The sequence below is a fragment of the Sminthopsis crassicaudata genome, chromosome 2, assembly GCF_048593235.1.
Source record: "Sminthopsis crassicaudata isolate SCR6 chromosome 2, ASM4859323v1, whole genome shotgun sequence".
NCBI lineage: Eukaryota > Metazoa > Chordata > Mammalia > Dasyuromorphia > Dasyuridae > Sminthopsis > Sminthopsis crassicaudata.
The window spans coordinates 292,679,085-292,700,910 of NC_133618.1; the positions used below are offsets into that span (position 1 = coordinate 292,679,085).

At 32.4% G+C, this 21,826-nt stretch overlaps 1 protein-coding gene across 3 annotated transcripts in view; it reads left to right on the top strand.

Moving 5' to 3' along the window:
- Positions 1-21,826, top strand: part of RPS6KA5 (ribosomal protein S6 kinase A5) — a 203,126-nt gene that overhangs the window by 158,952 nt on the left and 22,348 nt on the right. For all 3 annotated transcript variants that reach the window (XM_074289727.1, XM_074289728.1, XM_074289730.1), the window contains 3 exons: positions 604-697; positions 4,677-4,847; positions 18,885-19,076. In XM_074289727.1, the coding sequence (XP_074145828.1) occupies positions 604-697; positions 4,677-4,847; positions 18,885-19,076 (457 nt within the window). The remainder of the gene's footprint in view (positions 1-603; positions 698-4,676; positions 4,848-18,884; positions 19,077-21,826) is intronic.

Sequence of the window (21,826 nt, forward strand, 5' to 3'; positions counted from 1 at the left end):
CTTCTGACACCAATATTTAACTGGGATAGTTTTATTTGGTGTTACTAATAATCAGATTTACCTGGGCTTTTTAGATGCTATTGAATGTATAGTTACTTTTCCCTAGAAATTAGTCTAACATTGCCAGAGTATATTGATTTGTTTTGCTTTACTTAAGGGAGGGTTTTTTTAGAGAGCACAGTGTGAATGAGACATTGAAACATGACAATATTTTTGAAATCATTAATAAAACATTTCCAAAATAAAAAAGATATTAGCTTATCAAGGGTTATTATTAGAACTAGCATAGAAATTTTTTTTGATAAATGATTATTTTGACTTCTCTGATTATATTATGTAATACAGTTACCAAATTATAAGAATTAGGGAGTGTTTTCATTTGACTGGCTTTTGGGAAACTGACCTTGATTTTTTTCTGAAATAAATGGATTACATGTCCAAATGAACTGTACAAATTGCTTTCACAGAAATTTTGCTTTTCTGCCCTGAAACTGATATTAAGTTCTTGGTACACATTAAATAAAACAAAATTAGATTTAGAGTAGTATTGAATTCAAAATATGCTTGAATAGATTGGTACAACATGGCTGCTTCATTTTACAGAATGGAAGCCAACACTCAGAAAGAAATAACAGCTTTGAAACTCTGTGAAGGACACCCCAATATAGTGAAGTTGTATGAAGTTTATCATGATCAGGTATTTCACTACTAAACATGAACATTATCATTTCTTTGCCTACCATTAACTGATAGGATGGTTTGATATAAACATATACCATTTATCATAATAGAAGCATATACTAATATTAAACTACATATTAATTTTCTCTTTTATGTTCTTTTAAGAGACTCTCCAAAAAAACCAAATTCTCCAAAAATCAGTGAATATAGGGGGTATCTATCCTTTATTTTTCCAGTATCCCTCTCTTTAATCCTCAAAATGTTGAGAAGTATATTTCCTTGATCAAATATCTAAGTTGTCTATAAACATTTATTTTGTATTTTGTCCATATTTCTCCTTTTTTTTTGGTGTGTTCCTATAGTTCTAAGGAAGTAACTTCAACAAAAAATCGGTTACTTCAAATACTAATAGCAATTAATATTCAAATAGTATACCCTGATGGTGATTTATTTTTAATTTGAAAGAATACCTGTTGGCAAAAATGAAAACAGGTAGCTCATTTGGCAGTCTTTTTATGACTTTAATGCCATTTTGAGAGATATTACAAATCATGGTAGGAAAGAAATTCCACATCCCATTGGAGCAACACCTATTCCCCTCCTCAACATCTTTATATCAGATTCATATACCTATCCAAACTAGGTATGTAATTATGTGAAATTGCACATAAAATGAAAGAAAACCTTTAATAAACATTTCATCTTTGTTTTCGTATTGCCTAGTACATACCTAACTCATATAGTAGTAACCCTTCATAAATATTTATTGAAAGAAATCAAATTGCTCAATTAAAGGAAGGAAGTATTGATAGTGGTACAAAGGTTAAATGTTGGTGGCATTTAGGCAATGCTATCACTGCTGCTAGCTACATTTTTTAAATGATTAAAATGATAGCTATAACCTAATTCCTAGGAGGCCTTCCTTCCCCAGAACTGGATAGATAGTTACTCAGCAGTCCCTTCTTTCCAGTGGAGGTCTTGAAGCCTCACATCCTAGCTTCTTTAGGCAAAAAGTAAAGGAGACTCCAAAAAGTGTGAACTTGTCCTTATTTACCTTATTCTATACAGTAAAACCAGATTAAACCAGAGATCAAGTGCTAGCCTCTTTTTTTCCTTTTCTCCCAGAATTCTCTCAGTATGTTTGAACCATGATAGGACAGCTCTAGTGTGATATACCCTGATTGGCTGAAATCTCCCATAATAACTGACTAGTATAATGGAATTATAGTGAGGTCAAGAAGCAGATTGATATGAGCAACCTGACGATAAAAAGAGAAATTGCACTGAAATACAGCTAACCTGATGGAGAAAATAGTATTGGGGAGTCCCAGACCATTGGGTCTGCAACCATTTATGCACTTGGATGCAGTGTCCTTTTGTTCTTGTCAAGCATCAGAGAATTTGCTTAATTGAAGGCACTTGGGACTTATAGCTCTGAAAACACACTCCCAGTGTCAGAGTCAGACTTTCCTTCTGTACCAGTTCCTATTACTGGCTTTTCCTTTCCTTCCTCCCTTCCGCCCACTTATTCCCACTTTCAGATGTTGTTAATGTGCTGAATTATGAGGGGCACTGTATCTTCCTTTCCCCATATCACCACCCGAGATGCCAAGGGGCATGTGAAACCTATTTCCAACCTAAAAGTCAGAGGTAAGACTTGCCAGCTATAATTTTGAAGCTACTGTGCATTGAAAAATCTTAGATTAATCTCCAAGCAGGTGGCATCACTGGGGATTGACCCTTGACTAGCTGGTTGGCAGCAGATCTCAGGTACCAGATTCCTAATGCCTAGTATGTATTTATAGAGTCAAGAGTTAATCTGTTTCTACTAGTTTTGTGCTATTTATTACTTTTTTGTACAGAGGAGCCATCAGAACAAATTGCTTCTTATGTGATATAATCCCGTATTTTATTATATAGATTTGATATTCTTCCCATATGAAGATTCTATTAATTCATCATGAAAAATTATTTCAAATTAGTTTGGTCTTTGATAGCCTAAGAGTCACTCTCTTAGAGAGTTAACAATTCACTTTTAAAATTTCCTCATTATATGTTGAAATGCATTTAACAGATTATTCATTGTATTTTTTTTACTAAACAAAAAAGAAACATAGTATATTCAAATAATGTTAGATGTCAGTGAATTTCCACCAATGTCATATATATCATCATGAAATGGAGGTGACCTTGGGCATCTCAGAGGGTATCTATCTAGTAGTGGAAAGTCTGGAAAGCCTTACAGGATAGAATGGTTTGGAAGATGACTTACCAACACATCTTCTCTTCATCATTTTAGAACTAGTTTCGTTAAGTTGAGAAATGCTCATCATTAAGTTGGCTAAAATTGATAAAAAAAATTTTTGCCACAGCAACTGTTGAAAGCTAACTTCCAAGTTGTGATAGGATGATTATCTGTGATGACCAAGGATTTATCTAACTCAGATGAAATCACAGATCCTTGAATTATTGAAGAAGATAACAATGGAGCTATGTTTAAGGTTTATAATCTGAATTTTTAATCTGGCCTTTTTTTCTAAACTTGAAGGTTTTTTAAGATTTAATTTTAAAACTGTGGTTTTCCAATACCTTCTATGATAGAATAACTTTTTTTTTATCTTTTGAAGTTAAATCTGACATTAAATGGTTGTATCATATTCTCAGTTAGGCAGGGGAATTAAGGTAATTGTTGTGATCTTCTTTAATTTTTCAGAGCAGACAGACCAGACCAAAGGGATATTATTTTTGTTTCTTAGTCAAAAGAAATTATATTGAGAGGGTTGAAGTAGTACTTCCATAAAGAAGGAGTATCTAATCTTTTTAATATCATTGACTCCCAGAGATTCCTTCTAAAAATGTTTTGTTTCCTTACATTCATAAATGAAGAAAATGAAAAATTTCAAAAAGTAGTAGAAATAAAAATGGAATTTTTTCTTCCCAAATAAATTCCTGGGCTCTCTAAAATTTCTCCAAAGTTTCAAAGTTAAAAACCCAGACCATCTAGGATTATGGCTTTAGAATCAGAAGAAACCTCAGAGAGCATTTAGTACAATTCTTTGTTTTACAGATGAAAAATGGACTGAGACATGTGGTTCAGCCACAAATTCTGGCTCAACAGGTAGTAAGTAGCAAAACTAGATTTTAAGTCCATGTCCTCAAGCTTAAATTTCACCATTTTTTTCCTCTTATATAATACCAATGACTTTCATGGAATCCCCAGGAAAATATAAAAGGAAAAGATAAGCAAATATTTTACTATGGTATTTTAGATTTTTCCACTATCATGAAATGAAATTATAAGTAACCATAATTTTCCTCTTTTTCCCTTTATTACTTTGGATATGTTACTTCAACGAGGAGATTATATATTTTGAAATACATATAAGTTAAGGCATTTGACTGAATCTATGGAGAGGGAGCCTTAATAGTCAAGAAGAGCAGAGTTGGAGTCTCACTTCTCACAAACACTGTCTGTGTTATCCTGGAACAATCATTTTAATATCTCGGTGATATTGACTACTCTTTAATAAGATTTTAAGTTGCAAAACAGTTGATCTGTATTGATAGAGTTTCCTTCCCATAAGTTTCCTATACCAGTGAAGTCATAGATCTGAACCAAAAAAATTAAAAATTAAATAAAAAAACTTAAACATTTCACACACCCTAGTTATTCAGTGAAAATGAGAGACAATAGATAGACAGGCCAAGTGTTGCATAGTATGCCTGAGAAGTTCTCCAGCAGCTTGGGTAAACTTTATATGAATAAATGATGGAAAATCATGGACTGAGTACAAAATGGGAACATTTGAAGGGATTATGAACTGTATCAGCAGAAAATAAGCCTTCACTGACTAAACCTTTGACTCATCAAAGTGTAAAACACAATTGATAATGCTCCTAATAAATTATCTAAAATGTTACCAAGATTTAACCTAACTTTAACAACAGACTTACTGGTATTAAGGATTCCACACACAATTGTATTTGTTTTCTAGCTTCACACATTTCTGGTGATGGAACTTCTGAAAGGAGGAGAACTCTTTGAACGAATTAAGAAAAAGAAACACTTCAGTGAGTCCGAAGCCAGTTATATCATGCGGAAGCTTGTTTCAGCTGTAAGCCACATGCATGATGTGGGCGTGGTACATAGAGATCTGAAGCCTGAGGTATAGAATAGTATGATCTTACATAGCATCATTATTACTTATTCAATGATTTGTCCTTTCTACTTCTAGGGTATCTTCTTAAATAGAAAAAAAAACTTAAAAGCATGCTTCTTAGATTTCTTTTTTCCTTTCTATTTTAATCTCAAAGAAACTAATTTTTTTTTTTTTTTGCCATTTGATCATCTTGAAGTTATACTTGTAAGTGTGAGAGATCCTTTTATGGAATAAATACTTTATGTCACAGTTGTGAACTAAAATTAGCAACGGAAATTTTGCAACAAAATTCAGGAAATATTGTCATACATACTGTATTAGGGGATTTTTAATGATATATTTAGAAAGCATATTTTTTTACCTTTCTAATTTAGTTGTTTCTCTGTGAATAGAAATGTAAAGAGGTGCATTGCTAATATCTTAATCTAATTTTCTTAGTTTATTTAACTGTGTTATATCCATGTTTTTAAATGCTATGGTAGTATGATTTATATTAACTATGCAATCACTTCTACAAGTGTAGCAGCATTTTGTGGATTTCTCATTTCTAATGGATTAGTCTTTCAAATAGATCTTTTTAAAACGGCAAATTGTGAACTTTAAAGCCTTCTTTAGAAAACTAATGAGAAAAACAGTAATTTTACTGTTTTTGAATGAACCTATTATTCCTGTTATTATATAACTGATAATTTTATACTAATGAATTCCCATTAGTTTAGCACAAAATCGTTTGTTCTCTCTCTTTTAAAACATAGTTATTTTTAATGTTTGATGATTATATTGTACCTTAAGTAGCATTTAAATAATAATTTATTTGAAGCTTATTTCCACGTGAGAAAGGCCATAGCAGATATTTCTCTAGAAACAGAATTCATGGCTTTAATTTAAATAACTTGGTTTTTTAATACAGGCATCTTTGGATCACACAAATACATCTGATAAGCATATTTAAGATTTAGCTTTCAGTGGCTGTAACAGCTCATATACTTATATTAATATTAAAGGTAATGCCTAAAAGGGTGTCTTCCATATATCTTCAATTCTTAAAGCAGCCTCTGTGCATTGCAGTTCTCACTCTCCTACTTGCCTCCCACTGAAAATATGTTGTTCTGTGTTAAAGATTAGAGTCTATTTTTAAATGTGAAAGCACACCACTTAAATGTTTTCCTGATAGATAAAGAACAAGCATAATTTTTTAATTGAAAAGTGTTAAGTATCATTTTAAATCTATATAGAACCACATATTTTCACATATTAAATTCTTCAGTGACTATCTCACATATGTATGTCCTAAATGTGACTTCTGGTCATATATAATAAATGAAAATTATTATACTTTTTATCTAACACTTAAAAGATTTTTTTATATTTTAATTTATCTCTATTGTTAGCCTATTTAATACATTCTTAGGCAAATTTTCAATAATTTGTAATTAAATTAAGTTTTGAAGTTATAAAAAACTATGCTTTATTAGCTTCTTTTGAAATATCTTTCATTTTGTGTTTTAAATATTAGAATATTCTTCTGAAACTAAAGTGTTTCTCACTACTTTGATTCCATAGTTAATCATTAAGATCAGAAATTTATACTTCTTTCAGTGATAAATTATGTGGCATTAATTGCTAGTTTCCTATATAGGTAAAATCATTGCTACTCTATGATATCACTAAGTATTTTAATAAGATTCTACATATTTAAAAAATTATCATTTACTCATTTAAATTTCAAAATTAGTTATTGATGCCAATGTTTGTTTTATACTTAAGATAAAAAACGTAGAAATGATAATGCTTATTCCCCATTACCTCTGATTGTATACATCCCCAAACCCAATATCTTCTTCTAAAAATCTATTTAATTTCTACGCTTTGTATTTTGGAAAAAGAGGAAATAAAAATTAGGAAGGGGTCTCCACTTTGGTGTGTAGATTTTCAGAACAGAATAGAATGATATTAGAGTCACTAAAAGTAAAAACAATAGCCACATGCCTTTTAATCAATCAAACACATTAACATTCATTAAGTTCCTACTATGTGCTGAGCACTGTACTTGGCCCTTTATACCATCTGCTTTTTGAGCAGTGGTTTTAAGAGCATCATAGTTCAATCACAATACAGAAAAACTTTGGGTCCTTCTCTAAGATATTTGTAATATCTTTACATTTCTATTGTAATAAAAGATCATTAGTCTATTCTCTTCCCATATCCGCATCTTTTAGACATGACTTCAATGTATTTTTTTAGTGCTTAAAGAATCCTTATTATTACTTTTTCAGCTTCTAGTAAATGATTAAATTCTTAATTTTGGTTGGGCATGTAATCATAGGAAATTTGAGATCACATAGTTATATTTTTGAATATTATAAAATCTAATATACTAAAAATGTTGAAATGAATAGTTTTAGCTTTTCTTTTATTTCTTTATTATTGCTCCTGATTTTAGGATGAAATCTTTAACAATTAAATTTAATGACAACTAAGCTCTTTTTAATTGTAAGCTTCTTGTGCACTGCTTTCTTTCTTGGTAGATCTCAAAAAATAATCAAGTCTCCCCATCCTTTAAAAATATATATATTTACTAGACTCTACAATGCCAACTAACTTTCATCCTGTATATTTTCTGCTTTTCAATGTCAATCTCCTTTTAAAAATTGTCTCCATTCTTTGTCATTAGTTCTCTGACTTCTGACCTCATCATCCAATTGAATCTGCTCTCTTGAAAGTTATTAGTGATTTTTTAATTGCCAAATTTTATAGCCTTTTTCAGTCTTTATCCTTCTTAATGACAGTTGAATTTTACTTTTATTTCCTGAATACTCTCTCTTCTCTTAGTTCTTGTGATATTAATCCAGTTCTATGTCCCAAGGTTCTACCCTTTTCCTTCTTCCATTTTCTCTCACTTTGTGATGATTTTATGCTTTCATCACTTCCAATTGGTTGAGTTATTATCATCTCTATTCACAAGACTCCCAGAAAAATAATGTCAAGTTCAAGTCTCTCTTTTGAATGTTATACTATTAGACTAATTTAGGCAGAATTGTAATTTTTTGCTCTAAACCATTATTGATTAGAGAAATGCAAATTAAAACAGCTCTGACACACCACCTTCACATCTCAGATGGGCTAAGATGACAGGAAAAGAGAATGAAAAATGTTGGAGGGGATGTGGAAAAACTGAGACATTAATGCATGGTTGGTGGAGTCGTGAACTGATCTAATATTGTGGAGAGCAATTTGGAGCTGTGTCCAAAGAGCTATCAAACTCTGCATACCCTCTGATCCAGCAGTGTTACTACTGGGCCTGTATCTCAAAAGATCATAAAAAAGGGAAAGGGACCCACATGTAAAAAAAAATGTTTGTAGCAGCTCTTTCTATGGTAGCAAAGAATTAGAAAATTAGATGTCCATCAATTGAGGAATGTCTGAACAAGCTGAAGATAATGTTCTATTAAAAATGATGAACAAACTTATTTTAGAAAGGCCTGGAAAGATTTATATGAACTGATGCTGAGTAAAATAACCAGAATCAGGAATACATAATAGCTGTAAGAATATGCAATGATCAGCTATGAAAGGCTTGGTTCTTCTAAGTGGTTGAGTGATCCAAAGCAATCCCAATTAGACTTTGGACAGAAAAATGCCATCTGCATCCAGAAAAAGAACTAAGGAGAGTAAATCAGTACCTGCTTTGTTCACTTCTTTTTTTTTTTTTTTTTATCTTTCCCATGGTTTTTTCCCTTTTGCTCTGATTTTTCTCTCCCAATATGATTCATAAAGTAATGTGTGTTAAAAATAAATAAATGTACTGGGGGGGGGGGGAAAGATAGGCTTCCCGGGGTAATAGTGTTTTATATGACTTTGAAGGGAAATAGATAAACACAGAGAATGCATTTTAGTAATGGAAATTAGTTTGTGCAAATAGACCAACAGAAAGAGAAGATGGATATCTTAAATGGGAAACAGGAAAAAGTCTTTTTTGACTAAAATGTAGTGTTAGTAGATTAGGGTAGTGTGCAATAAGCCTGGTAGGTTGAAGCCAAATTGTAAAGGACTTTAAAATACAAACAGAGAAGTTTATATTTTATCTTAGAGGCAAGAGAGAATATAAATGAATTTAAGATATATTAGGAAGATAGAATCTTTAAGGTTTATCACTTGATTATATATATTTTAGAAAGGAGAGTAAAGAGTCAAGGGAAACTTCAAGGTTATAAAAATTAGGTAACCGGGAGGATGGTGGGTTTCTTCATTAGAAATAAAGAAGTCAGAAAGATAGGAAAATTGTAGGAGGGTGGAGTAAAATAATGAGATTTGTTTTAGAAAAGTACAATTTCAGTTTCTTAAAGGATATCCAATTAAATATGTCTAATAGGCAGTTAGTGAGGCTAGACTGAATTTTAAGAGCTAATTAAAGGCTGACATCTAAAAAGTCATCTATAAAAAGATGAAAACTGCTGTGATGAAGAGATTGCTGATAAAGGGGCATAGAACAGAGCATACATACCTAGATATCTCTCCCATGCTCTTAGTACTAAAAGAAAATGACCAACGATTCAACCATCTCTTACAATATTGTTGGGGAAACAAAGCCAAGACAGTAGACAAATAACAAAAAATGTATAAGTATTCATTAACTAGTTCTATACGCAACATACTTTGCTAGGTACTAAGAATACAAAGACAAAAATGAAATGGTTTCTACCCTCAAGAAGCTTTTTTTTGTTAAGTAAGTATCAGATGTTTGAGATTTGTTTTGTTTTTTAAGATAATAGTATGGCTTTAACATATTTAACATGTATTGGTCAACCTGCCATCTGAGGGGAGGGGAAGGAGGAGAAAAATTGGAACAAAAGTTTTGGCAATTGTCAATGCTGTAAAATTACCCATGTATATATATGGTAAATAAAAACTATAATTAAATAAAAAAAGATAATAGTTTGGACAGTCAGGAAAGGAAATGAACAATATTGATTCGAATTATTGGAAAAGTTTAAGGAAGAATTAGAATTTTACAAAGATCTGATCTTCGGATTGAAGGAGCATAACCAAAGATACTGTTTGGAATTAATTGTTCTGTAGCCTGAGAACAAAGAAAAGATTAACCTGAATGAAGAATAAAATGTAAGTTTGGAGGGTTCTAGATGTCTTGATATGGCTTTTGAATTTACTCTTAAAAATAGATAAGTTAATCACTGTTAAGTTTTAAACAAAACAAAAATTCTTAAAGAAAAACTAAAGAATCAACAAAAGATAAAAAGCATTCAAAAGGGATACATAATTAGAATTTAAAGAAATGAGGAAAGTGAAGATAGAGGAGCACAACTGAAAGCACCATGATTTATTTACCATAGAGATTTGAACAGGGAAGTAATATCTAGGAGATAGTGTTTTAGGAAGATTAGTCTTTCTGGAAGATGGATAGGAAAAACAGGAAGATTGTTGCACCTATCCAAATGTGATGTGATATTATGAAGTATTAGATTATGTATTTAATGGTATGTAGAATAAGGAATGAATCCAAAAGAGGTTTCAGGAAAAAGAATTTATGGGATTAAAATTAATCCCCATTGCATAAGAGATGAAGAGTCCATGAAATGTTGCTTTTTATGATATTTAGTATACATAGATACTTCATTATAAACTGATACCATGTATTGAAAACATTCTATTTATCCACTCCAGTGTAATATACTCTGGTAGCACAATTTGTAGTATCTAGTTTGAAATTTGTATTGTTTTATAAAGACTTAAAATTTTTTAAATGTTTAAAAGTTTTAATTTTAATACAGTTTTTTAATCTTTTATTTTCAAAATTTATAACTTAAGGCCATAGCATTTTTAATATGTCTGCTATTTATTTGCAAGGTGTTATGCCAGGTACTTTATAGAATAAAGTCATATAAAATATGATCTCCTACCCTCTAGGAACTGAGAGTATATAACAAATATAAAACATACAAAACTAGATCCTGGTTTTACTTTAAAAAAAAAAAAAGTTGCAGATATATGTTAGTGAAAGAAATTTCTGTACTTTGAATTCTGAATGACCACAAAGTCTCAAGTCCAGATAAAAAAGAGCTAATTAGAAACTATATTTGGATTTTAATTCCAAAGTAGGAATTATGAAGCAGAAATACAGATATTTTTAGCTCTCTCTGAAACACTAAAAATTCAAAACAAGGTTAAAAAGTCAGTGAACTGACAGACAAAGTCACTATTCCTCATCCCCTAAGGACCAATTAATATCTCTGCCCAACTTCTCACATTCTTGACAACAAGCTGACCCAGGTTTTATAATGGAACTCAACTCCATGTTCCAGCTCCCCTATCCTTCAATGCCTTTAGAGATCCATGTTCTACTAAAAGCAGCAGAAATGTCTTGATAGCCATGTTGCAACAATTTCCATTGAGAAAAAAAAAAATTATAAGCAACCAAGAGAAAGGCCTTCAGATATAAAAGAAAGGAAATTTGAATAATCCAGAACTATTTTACACCCTGCAGGTAACCAAAGGAAATGTGTTCTGATGATCTGTAGAGTTCAAGATGCAGCCCAAAGTGGCCTATTCTAAAATGTGAGCATAACTATGAATAAAAAAAAGAACATTCAGTAACAAAGAGGCATTCAAAAATATTTTTAGGGAGAAAAACTGAAGAGATTTTTTGCTTTTTAAACCCTCCAAACAACAATTAAAGCAATGGAGGACAACAGCTACAATGTTAACAAAATAATAACAGAAATATTATTTAGAAATTAGAGACTACTTTCTAAATATACATAAGTAGATAAAGATGGAAATAGTAGTCAAATAGAAGCAGTAGTAGAGAAGCAGGCTGGGCAATACATGAATGAAATTTTATAGCACCCTGCCTATAAGTGAATATTTTTTTTTGGGGGGGGGACAATATTGCAGCATGAAAGGGTGTGTAAAAAGGAGCAAAAGAGGAAGAAGATAGAGGGGATATGATGTACCCTATTTAAGTCAAAGCCTAACAGAGAAAATAAACTCCTATAGTCTCTTGGGAAGAAGGTCCATATGAGATTGAGTAAAGAGACAAAGGGAGAGATTAAAAAGGAGAAAATCTAAGTATAGGTCAATATCCTACACCATATACTAAGAAAAGGTCAAAATGGGTTAGACATAAAAGGTGATACTGTGAGGGATAGAAAATCCTATCAAAAAAGGACTACTCAGAGATCACTCATAGAAAAGCAGAATTATTTATTAGAATCTCTAGAAGCGGACCCCATCCTGGTCTGTGAGCTAGATTCACAGCTTGAGAGAGCCACTCCCTTGAAGATGTTCACAACTTTTATACATTTCAGACAAAGAACCTCCATAGGTTGTGATTGGTCATACAATTCTGCACTCCCCCTTTTTGGTCAGTGGAAGGCAGCCGACAGGTGATTTACAACTTTTAGTCACTTCATGCCATATTTGGACAATGGAATGCAGCATAGGCCTTCACGTGGCTGGGGCCTATAGGTCTGGTTTACATTAGCTAGCAGTCTCTGATCAATATGTGCGTAATCTGTAAGTTCTTCACCATATCTTACTCCACACAATACTGTTATCAAATTGTGAGAGCAACAAATAGTTTATATCTGTCAGATCTATGGAAAAGGAAAGAATGTATGACCAAATAAGAAAAATAGAGCATTATAAGATATAAAGTGGGATAACTTGGTTATATTAAATTTTAAAGATTTTGTATAAATAAAACTGATGAGGCTAACATTAGAAAGAAAGCAGAAAGATGGGAAGCAATTTTTATAACAAATGTCTCTAGTAAGTGCCTCATTTCTCAATATAGAGAACTGAAGTCAAATTTTTAAAAATACAAGTCATTCCCAAATTGATAAGTATGAATAAACAGTTTTCAGACAAAGAAATCAGAGCTATCTATCATCATATGGAAAAATGCTCTAAATTACTATTAATTAGAGAAATGCAAATTAGGACAGTTCTGAGTTATCACCTCATACTTATGAGATTGATTAATATGACAGAAGAGGAAAATTATAAATGTTGAAAAGGATATGGGAAAATTAGAACACAAATGCATTGTTGATAAAGTTGTGATTGATTCATCCATTCTGACAAGTAATTTGGAAGTATACTTAAAGGGTTATAAAGTAATTCCTACCTTTAGTTATTCAGTAATACCGTTATTAATTGCATATCCCCAAAAAAATTTCCCCCCAAAAGAGGAAAGGATATATGTGTAAAAAAATATATATGGCAGCTTTTTTGTGTTGTCAAAGATTGGAAAATGAGGGGAGGCCCAATAATTGTGGAATGGCTGGACAAAGTTATAGCATATGATTATAATGGAACACCATTGTTCTATATAAAATTATGAACAGGATAATTTCAGAAAACTTGGAAAGACAAGAATTGATGCAGAGTGAAATGAGTAGAACCAAGAGAACAAAATATACAATAACAGCAATATTGCATGGCAGTCAGCTATGAATAACTTGATTATTCAGCAATATAATGATCTGAGACAATTCCAGAAGAATCAGGATGAAAAATGCTATCCATCTCCAGAGAAAGAACTGATGGAATCTGAATAAAGAACAAAGCATACTATTTTTCACTTTTTAAATTTTTTTCATGGCTTTTTTTTCTTGTTCTTTCAGAACAAAACTAATATGTAAATATATTTTACATAGAGAACTTAGAACTAAAAGAAATGTTAATGAATATTCTTTTTTTAAAAAAAGGTGAAAACCTTTTCTCATTGATGAAAAGGGGTATCACTGATGACTGGTCTTATGAGAAAACAGAGATAGTCCATATAGCAAGATGTGGAGCTTATAGTAAATATTAGCTATAGGAATTTGGTGCTTAAACCACTTCTCATTCTTCAGAAGAAAGAGAATCAGAATACCTGGGAGCAACTGACACCTAGAATGGAAGAACATGAATCCAAGGTCAGTAATGAACTGGGTCAAGTACATAGGAAGAATCCTACTGTGGAGGATATCTTATCTATCACTTGTAGAAATTATTATTTCTTAAAAGTGAGGCATAACAGGAAGAAAAAGATGGGGATAAGGTTGGGGGAAGAGGGAACTATGAAACTAGCAGCACAGGAATTTAAAGTTAATTCCCTTTTCCAAAAGCAGAGCCTCACTTTAGTATTGTTTAAAAAAAAAAAGAAAGAATAAAGAAAAGGAGAAGGAAGGAAGGAAGAAAGAAAGAAAGAAAGAAAGAAAGAAAGAAAGAAAGAAAGAAAGAAAGAAAGAAAGAAAGAAAGAAAGAAAGAAAGAAAGAAAGAAAGAAAAAGAAATAGCCTAGGAAAATGAGCAAACAACAAAAAATTCCGACTGTAGCAAATTACTATGGTGAGAAGAAAGATTCAAACACACTCAGAAGACATCAAAGTAAAAACTGTTCCATCCAAAGTCAAGAAAAATACTAATTGATCTCAGGCTATCGAAAAGCTTGAAAAGGATTTTAAAAGTCAAGTAAAAAAAAAAAAAAAAGAAAAGAAAGTTGGGAAGAGAAATAAGATGCAATACAATTATTTTTAAAATTCAATAGTTTAGTAAAGGAAGCACACACACACAAAAAAAAAAAAAAAAAAAACTAAAGAAAATAACACTTTTAAAAAACCAAAATAGACCAAGTGGTAAAAGAGATCCAAATTCCAGTGAGGAAAAGAATGCTTTGAGAACATAATTGGCCAGATGGAAAAAGAGATACAAAATTTTACTTAAGAAAAGAATTCTTTAAGTAAAATTGATCAAGGGGGAAAGAAGGTAAAGAAGTTCACTAGAAAAGAATTCCTTAAAAATTAGAATTGGGAGAATGGAAGCTAATGACTGTAGCGAGCTGTCGTCTCCAGAAGCTGCTGGATCCAGAAGCTGTTGGGATTGCTAGGTGGGAACTCAGGTTGTCTGGATAGTGGCGGGGTGAGAATTCAGGTTCGACGGTTGCAGGGTGAGAACTCAGGTTGACTTGATAGAAGGAGCAAGCCCATTGGCCGAAGTGGCTCCTCCCAGAAGCCCCCGCACCACCCCACGCCCATTCCCTGGGAAGACAAAAAAGGCAACATTGGGCCTGGACTGTAGCGAGCTGTCGTCTCCAGAAGCTGCTGGATCGCTCTCTGGGAAGAGATCTGCTGTGTCTTCTACTCAAATCTCTCCGACAGATTCTTCTTCCTGTAACGAACCGTTGTCTCCAGGCAGTTGCTGTTAACTCTTGTCCAGAGAAGTGACTTCCCTTCCTGCAGAGAGCCCCGTCAAGTCTGATGCAATGCAGTCTTCTTCTATCTCTAGGTGTCCTCTCTTTTATTCTCCCAGAGAATGGGCGTGGGACAATGCAAGGGCTTCTGGAAAGAACCACCCCAGCCAATGAGCTTGCTCCCTCTATCAAGTCAACCTGAGTTCTCACCCTGCAACCTTCCAACCTGAATTCTCACCCCGCCACTATCCAGACAACCTGAGTTCCCACCTAGCAATCCCAACAAATGACTTTATGAGACATCAAGAAACAATAAAATAAAATCAAAAAATGAAAAAAAATAGAAGAAAATGTGAAATTTCTTAGTGAAAAATCTACTAACCTGGAAAATAGATCTAGGAGAGATAATTTTTAAAATTAGACTACCTGAAAGCTTTATCAGAAAAACAAATTTAGATGTCACCTTTCAAGAAATCATCAAAGAAAACTGCTTTAATATTCTAGAGTCAAAGGGTAAAATAGAAATTGAAAGAATCCATTGCTTGTCTCCTGATAGACATCACAATATTAAAAACTCTGAAGAATGTTATAGTCAGATTCCAGAGCTCCAGATCAAAAAGAAATTATTGCAAGCAGCTAGAAAGAATAATACAAGGAATTGTATAGAGTCTCAATTTTTCCACATGAATTTCAATATTTGCCATTTTTCTTTTATGTTATATTAAGCCAATTTGACAGATATAACTCAGCTATTTTAATCTACATTTCTTTAATCAGTAATGGTTTAGAACATTTTTTTATATGACTACTGATAGCTTTTATTATTTTGTCTGAAAACATATCTGTTTATGTCCTTTGAACATTTATTAATTGAGGAATGAATCTTATTTTTATAAATTTGACTGTTTTCTGTATATTTGAGAAATGAGGTCCTTATCAGACAAACCTGCTGAAATTTTTTTCAGTTATATTTATTGTGTATTTCCCTTCACCCTGTTTTCCCCATTTAGTCTCTCTCTCTCTCTCTCTCTCTCTCTCTCTCTCTCTCTCTCTCTCTCTCTCTCTCTCTCTCTCTCCCTCCCTCTCTCTCTCTCTCTCTTTCCTTCTCTCTCTCTCTCTCTCTCTCTCTCTCTCTCTCTCTCTCTCTCTCTCTCTCTCTCTCTCTCTCTCTCTCTCCTTCCCTTCCTCCCTCCTTTCTCTCTCCCCTTCTCTTCCTCTCTCTCTCCCCCTGTCAGCAAGAGTTTTACTTCTGTCTTTTACCTAACCCAATTCACCCTCCCTTCTATCACTCTGCCTTCTTCTCTTATACTCTTTTCTTTTTACTTTTCTATTTCCTCTCTCAGCGAATTCTAATGAGAGTAGGGTTCATGCACTCCCATACACCTTTATCCCCCATCTTACTCTCCACAGTAAAATCTCTTCATGCCTCCTTTATGTCAGAAAATTTACCCCATTCTGCTCTCCCTTTTCCTTTCTCCAAATACATTCTTTTCTTTTCCCTTAATATTATTTTTTTAGATAATCATCCACTTACACCTATCTTCTCTGTCTATGTATATCTAATAAGTTTTTAGAAGTTAGAAATATCATTTTCCCATATAGGGATGTGAGCTTATTGAAACCCTTGTATACATTTTTTTTTTAAAAACTGTTTACTGATGACACAATGATATACTTGGAATATCCCCAAAATTCAGTAAAACAACTAGTCGACGATTTATAGCTTCACCAAAGTTGCAGGCTAAAAAATAAGCCCTCAGAAATCAATTACATTCCTGTGTAATAATGTAATAATGATAAATATCAATATCCAAGAGTAACAATAACCCATTCCAAATAACTACAAAATGCATAAAGTATCAGTTTCGGTCTACCAAAACACTTTAATTGATTCAATTACAAAATGCTCCTTAAAGAAGTTAAGAAAAATTTAAATTAGTAGAAAACTATTCATTTCTTATATTTGGGCCATGTCAGTGTAATAAAAATGATAGTACTACAAAAGTTAATTTCCACATTTAATGCTATGTCAATCAAATTGCCAAAGGGATATGTTATAGAGTTTGGTTAATTAATTATGTTATTCCCTTGGAATACAAAAGATGAAAAGAGATAGAAATGAGAGGGAATTTTCTAGACCTTCTAGACTCCAAACTATATTACAAACCAAAAGTAATTGAAACCACCTAATATTGATTAAAAAATAGAGAGATCCAGCTAGGAAGTGTTTAATGTCTGAGGCCAGATTTGAATTCAGGTCCTCCTGACTTAAGGGTTAGTACTCTATCCACTGCATCACCTAAATGCCTCATACTTTACAATTCTTTTGAGAAATACTGATTTGTATCCCTTGATTAATTATTAAGAATTGAAATCACTTACTGAAGCTACTGATTATTATTGAAATATATATATGTACATATACAAATAAAATGTTCCTATACAGAGAGAAAACATACACACACACACACACACACACACACACACACACACACACACACACACATCTATCTGTCTAGGATACCAAATCCTAATAGAAAACTTAATTTTTTCCCCATATAAATTCTCGTTCTATCTCAGATGAATCAATTTTATTAGCTTTTCTAATGGCTAACATTAGAAAAATGGGCAAATCACCTAACTCCTATTGCCTCAAGAAAAAAAAATTGCAAAGTATTTACAACTGCATGAAAGAATGCTCCAAATCATTACCAATAAGAAAAATGCAAATCAAAACAGCTGTTTTTGAGGTTTCACCTTTTACCCTTAAATCAGAAAATATGAAAAAAGTCAGTGTTGGCGTTGTAGGTAAAGTCACATTGAGGCATTATTGGAGAGACTGTGAATTGGTTCAAGCATTTTGGACTTATGCAAATAAAACAACTGAAATCTTATAGAAAAATATATTTTTGACCCAGAAATTCCATTTTGGGACTTAGATCCCAAGAAAGTCAGTGAAAGGAAATCCTCATATATTGAAAGGAAGTTCCCATATATTAAAAGTATTTACAGTATTACTCTTTACTGCAGCAAAAGATTAGAAACAAAGTAGATGTCCATCAATTGGGAAATGGTTAAATGAACTATGGTACACGAATATAATGGAATATTATTGTGCTGTAAGAAATTGTGAATGTGATGAATACAGAGAAATATGAAAATATTCACATGAACTAATGCAGAATGAAGTAAGCAGACCCAAAATAGGTATACACGATGAATACAGCAATGTAAATGTTAACAAAAACCACACACAAAATCAAAATGAATGTTGCAAAATTATAAAGTACAAGCATAACTTGAATGAAAATAAAAGTAAAATTCTTAATATACCCCTTTGTGAAGGTGAGAGGTCTGCAAGCATTGAATATTGTACAATTTTCAGACTTTTTCAAAGTAGTGACCTAGAATATGCATTATCTCTTTTTATCAGATGATAAACGAGCATAGAAAAAATGTGTGCTTTGCCCATTGTTGAAGGTTTGGTATTTTTCATGAAGCTAGAAGTAGAATCCACCTAATCCAATGTCCACTAAGCTATCTTATTATCCTACTTCTCTAAATCAGAGCTATAAATAGCATATATTTAAGTATCTTTTTTACTGGGGAGGAAAAATATACCGTGGAAAGAAGGTCGACCTTGGAATAAATAGAAATTTACTCATTCCATGATGACATTCAGTTTCCTCATCTATAAAACAGGAGTGATAATATCTGTAGTGCCAACCTCATAGGGCTGTTGTGAAAAACAGATTAAATAATATGTAAAGTATTGAAAACATTACATAAAGAAAACTGTTATTACAGAATATGAATTATTAATCTAACTTCCATGTTTTTATCTTACAGAATTTATTGTTCACTGATGAAAATGATAATTTGGAAATTAAGGTAATTGATTTTGGATTTGCACGTTTAAAGCCACCTGATAATCAGCCTCTTAAGACGCCATGCTTTACCCTTCATTATGCTGCTCCAGAACTCTTAAATCATAATGGCTATGATGAATCTTGTGATCTGTGGAGCTTAGGAGTCATTTTGGTGAGTTTCTTTCAATGTAATAAATAAGTAGTTAAGCATATTGAATTACTATCTTGTTGCTATCTCATTATTAAATTTGGTACACCAGTGGATTAATTGTTCAAAATACACAGATGATTAGATTTCTTAAAAAAAATTTAAAAAATCACAGTATTTAAAAGATAAAAGGAACCTCAACTTATGCCTCACCACTACTACAGCCTAAAGAATTGGTCACCCAGCTTTTGCTCAAAGTAGCGAGGAAAATAAACATTTTCCAGAGATAACCTGTTTCACTTTGGAACAAGTCTAATTATTAAAAATTTTTCCTTGTTTTGATCCTAAATCTTCTTGTCTATGCCTTCTATCTGTTATTTCCAATTCTCCTCTCTGAGGTAAACATAATATATCTAATTCTTCTTCCATTTGACAGCTCTTCAGCTAATTGAAGATAGCTGTCAAATCACCTCTTCTTTTCTCCAGTAATCAATGTATGGAATGTTCTTCATTCCCCTCACCATTCTGCTCACCCTCTTCTAGGCATGTTCTTACTTATTTTGCCTTTTATTTTATTTAAGATTGTAATTTTTATAGTCTGACAAATTTTCTTAATTTATTTAAATATGTCATATATCCATCTAGAAATATCTCTTAAGCTATTCATAGTTTCTTTTTACATTTCTTTTATTGCTTGTACTTCAGTCAATTCATTTACTAATATGTTTAAATGTATTAATATTATTTTTTATTTTGTTCATTTTGAATTTTGGTGAGGCTCATTCATTAGAATTAAATATAATGCCATTTATTTGCAAAAAGTATTTGTTTTATGATATGAATTAATACAAATGAATTGAATTCTAGTTGAAGAAGGTAGAGTATAATATCAAAATAAACTAACAGTATGTCTTATCTAACATGAAAGTAGTATATTAGAGTTGATATTTAGTCTTTCATTTAAACCATAGAATTGTAGAAAATTTTTTTCCTGAGAAGCCATACAGCCTAAAAACATAAATTCAAGCATTATTTAACTAAATTAATTAGGAATGTTTAAAGTACTATATTTCATGACTTCCAATAGCTCTAGTGACACAAAATATCATTCGCTAAGAACGTTATGCTGAATAAGCAATAGTGTGTCCTCTGATGTCATTTCCTATTATTCTTCCATTCAGAAGATATTTTTTAAGTGCCCACAGGTATACTAGATCCTGTGAGAAAGGTAAACATAAATAAGACTTTGACCCCGCTCTCAAGAAACTTACCATTTAGTAGTAAAGATAAAACATGCATCCATACAAATATAATAGTATAAATTAGAATATAATTAGAATGCACTGGAAAAGTACAAAGTGTTATGAGAGAAAATGGGAAGAGGATACTTCTAGTCAGTATATTATTTAAGTCTCTCTCTCTTCCCTGATGTCTTATAGCATGAGAGTAACCTTGGTTCTTGAAGATCATAGCATGGGGATACCATCAGCTCTTGAAGGCTATGCTATTATACTGTGAGTTATAACAGGGCATACTAACTTGGAAATAATTCGGAAGTGATCCTAGCTATGGGCTATGGGATTTAAAGAGGTTCATTACCAGGAATTTGCTTACTATGCAGTAAATGTTTGGGACATGGGGGGAAAGGGAAACAGAGTAACTATTAAAATTGTACTAAAGCACAGAGGGGTTAGTCTGTGTTGCTTACAGGTGTCATCTGTATTGATGAAATTGTATTTTTTATTTAAACAGTGTTAAGCCTTAATTGTAATGTTTTTTTGTAAAATCTTCAGGATTTATCATTTCAACAATTCTGATGTGAAACTTATAAAATCAAAAATCAGCTTATTTTGAAAAACACAGTATTAGCTAATTTTTTCTACCTAAGTGGAGCCAAATCTCATTAATTTTAATTATTTAAATTATTACTCAGAATAAAAAAGGAAGTGAAGTGGGGCAAAGAGAAGAAAAAATATAAGCAAATAGGATGTAGGAAAATAGACATGAAATGAAGCCAAAATGGTAGAGAAATAGCAGGAATGAACTCTCTCAGTTTCTCTTGATACAACTTTAAATCACATCTCAAAACAAATTCTGGAGCAATAGACCCACAAAAATCATGGGATAAAATAATTTTCCAGCCCAAGATAACTTAGAAGGAACCATAGGAAAGGTCTGTCTTACTCCGGTGAAAAGGGAACACAGCCCAGTGCAGGCATTGGCTGGGTAAGCCATCAGGAGACACCCCACTTCCAGTACAGTGCATCAATTGGGGCCCCCACATCTGGCTCGGCAGGCCAAAGGCTCAGCAGGCCAATTGTAAAGCTTCTAGCTTCAGCACAGTAGGCTAGTGGTCAGGCCTGGCAGGTCTACAGTCTCCAGAACACACAACTAATATAGGCTGAATGACTCCAGTACAACAGGAGAACTTCTAGGCCCCAGAGATCCTGACACAGAAAACCAGTGACCAGACCTTGACCCACAGCCCCTGGCAGAAGAAGCTTGAGACAGTGGCCCAAGAGCAAAACTCAACTTTTAAAGTTGTGAAGTAGACTAGAAAATGAGTGAAAAAAATGTTTAAATAGTCTTGACCATAGAAAGCTGGTATGGCAACAAGGAAAATCAAAACACAAACTCAGAAGAGAACAATTTCAGAATGCTTATAAAGCCTTAAAGAGAAATATGAATTGGTCTCAGGCCAAAAAAAATCCTACTAGAAGAACTCAAAAAGGATTTGAAAAATCAAATAGATGGAGTAGGAGAAAAATTGGGAA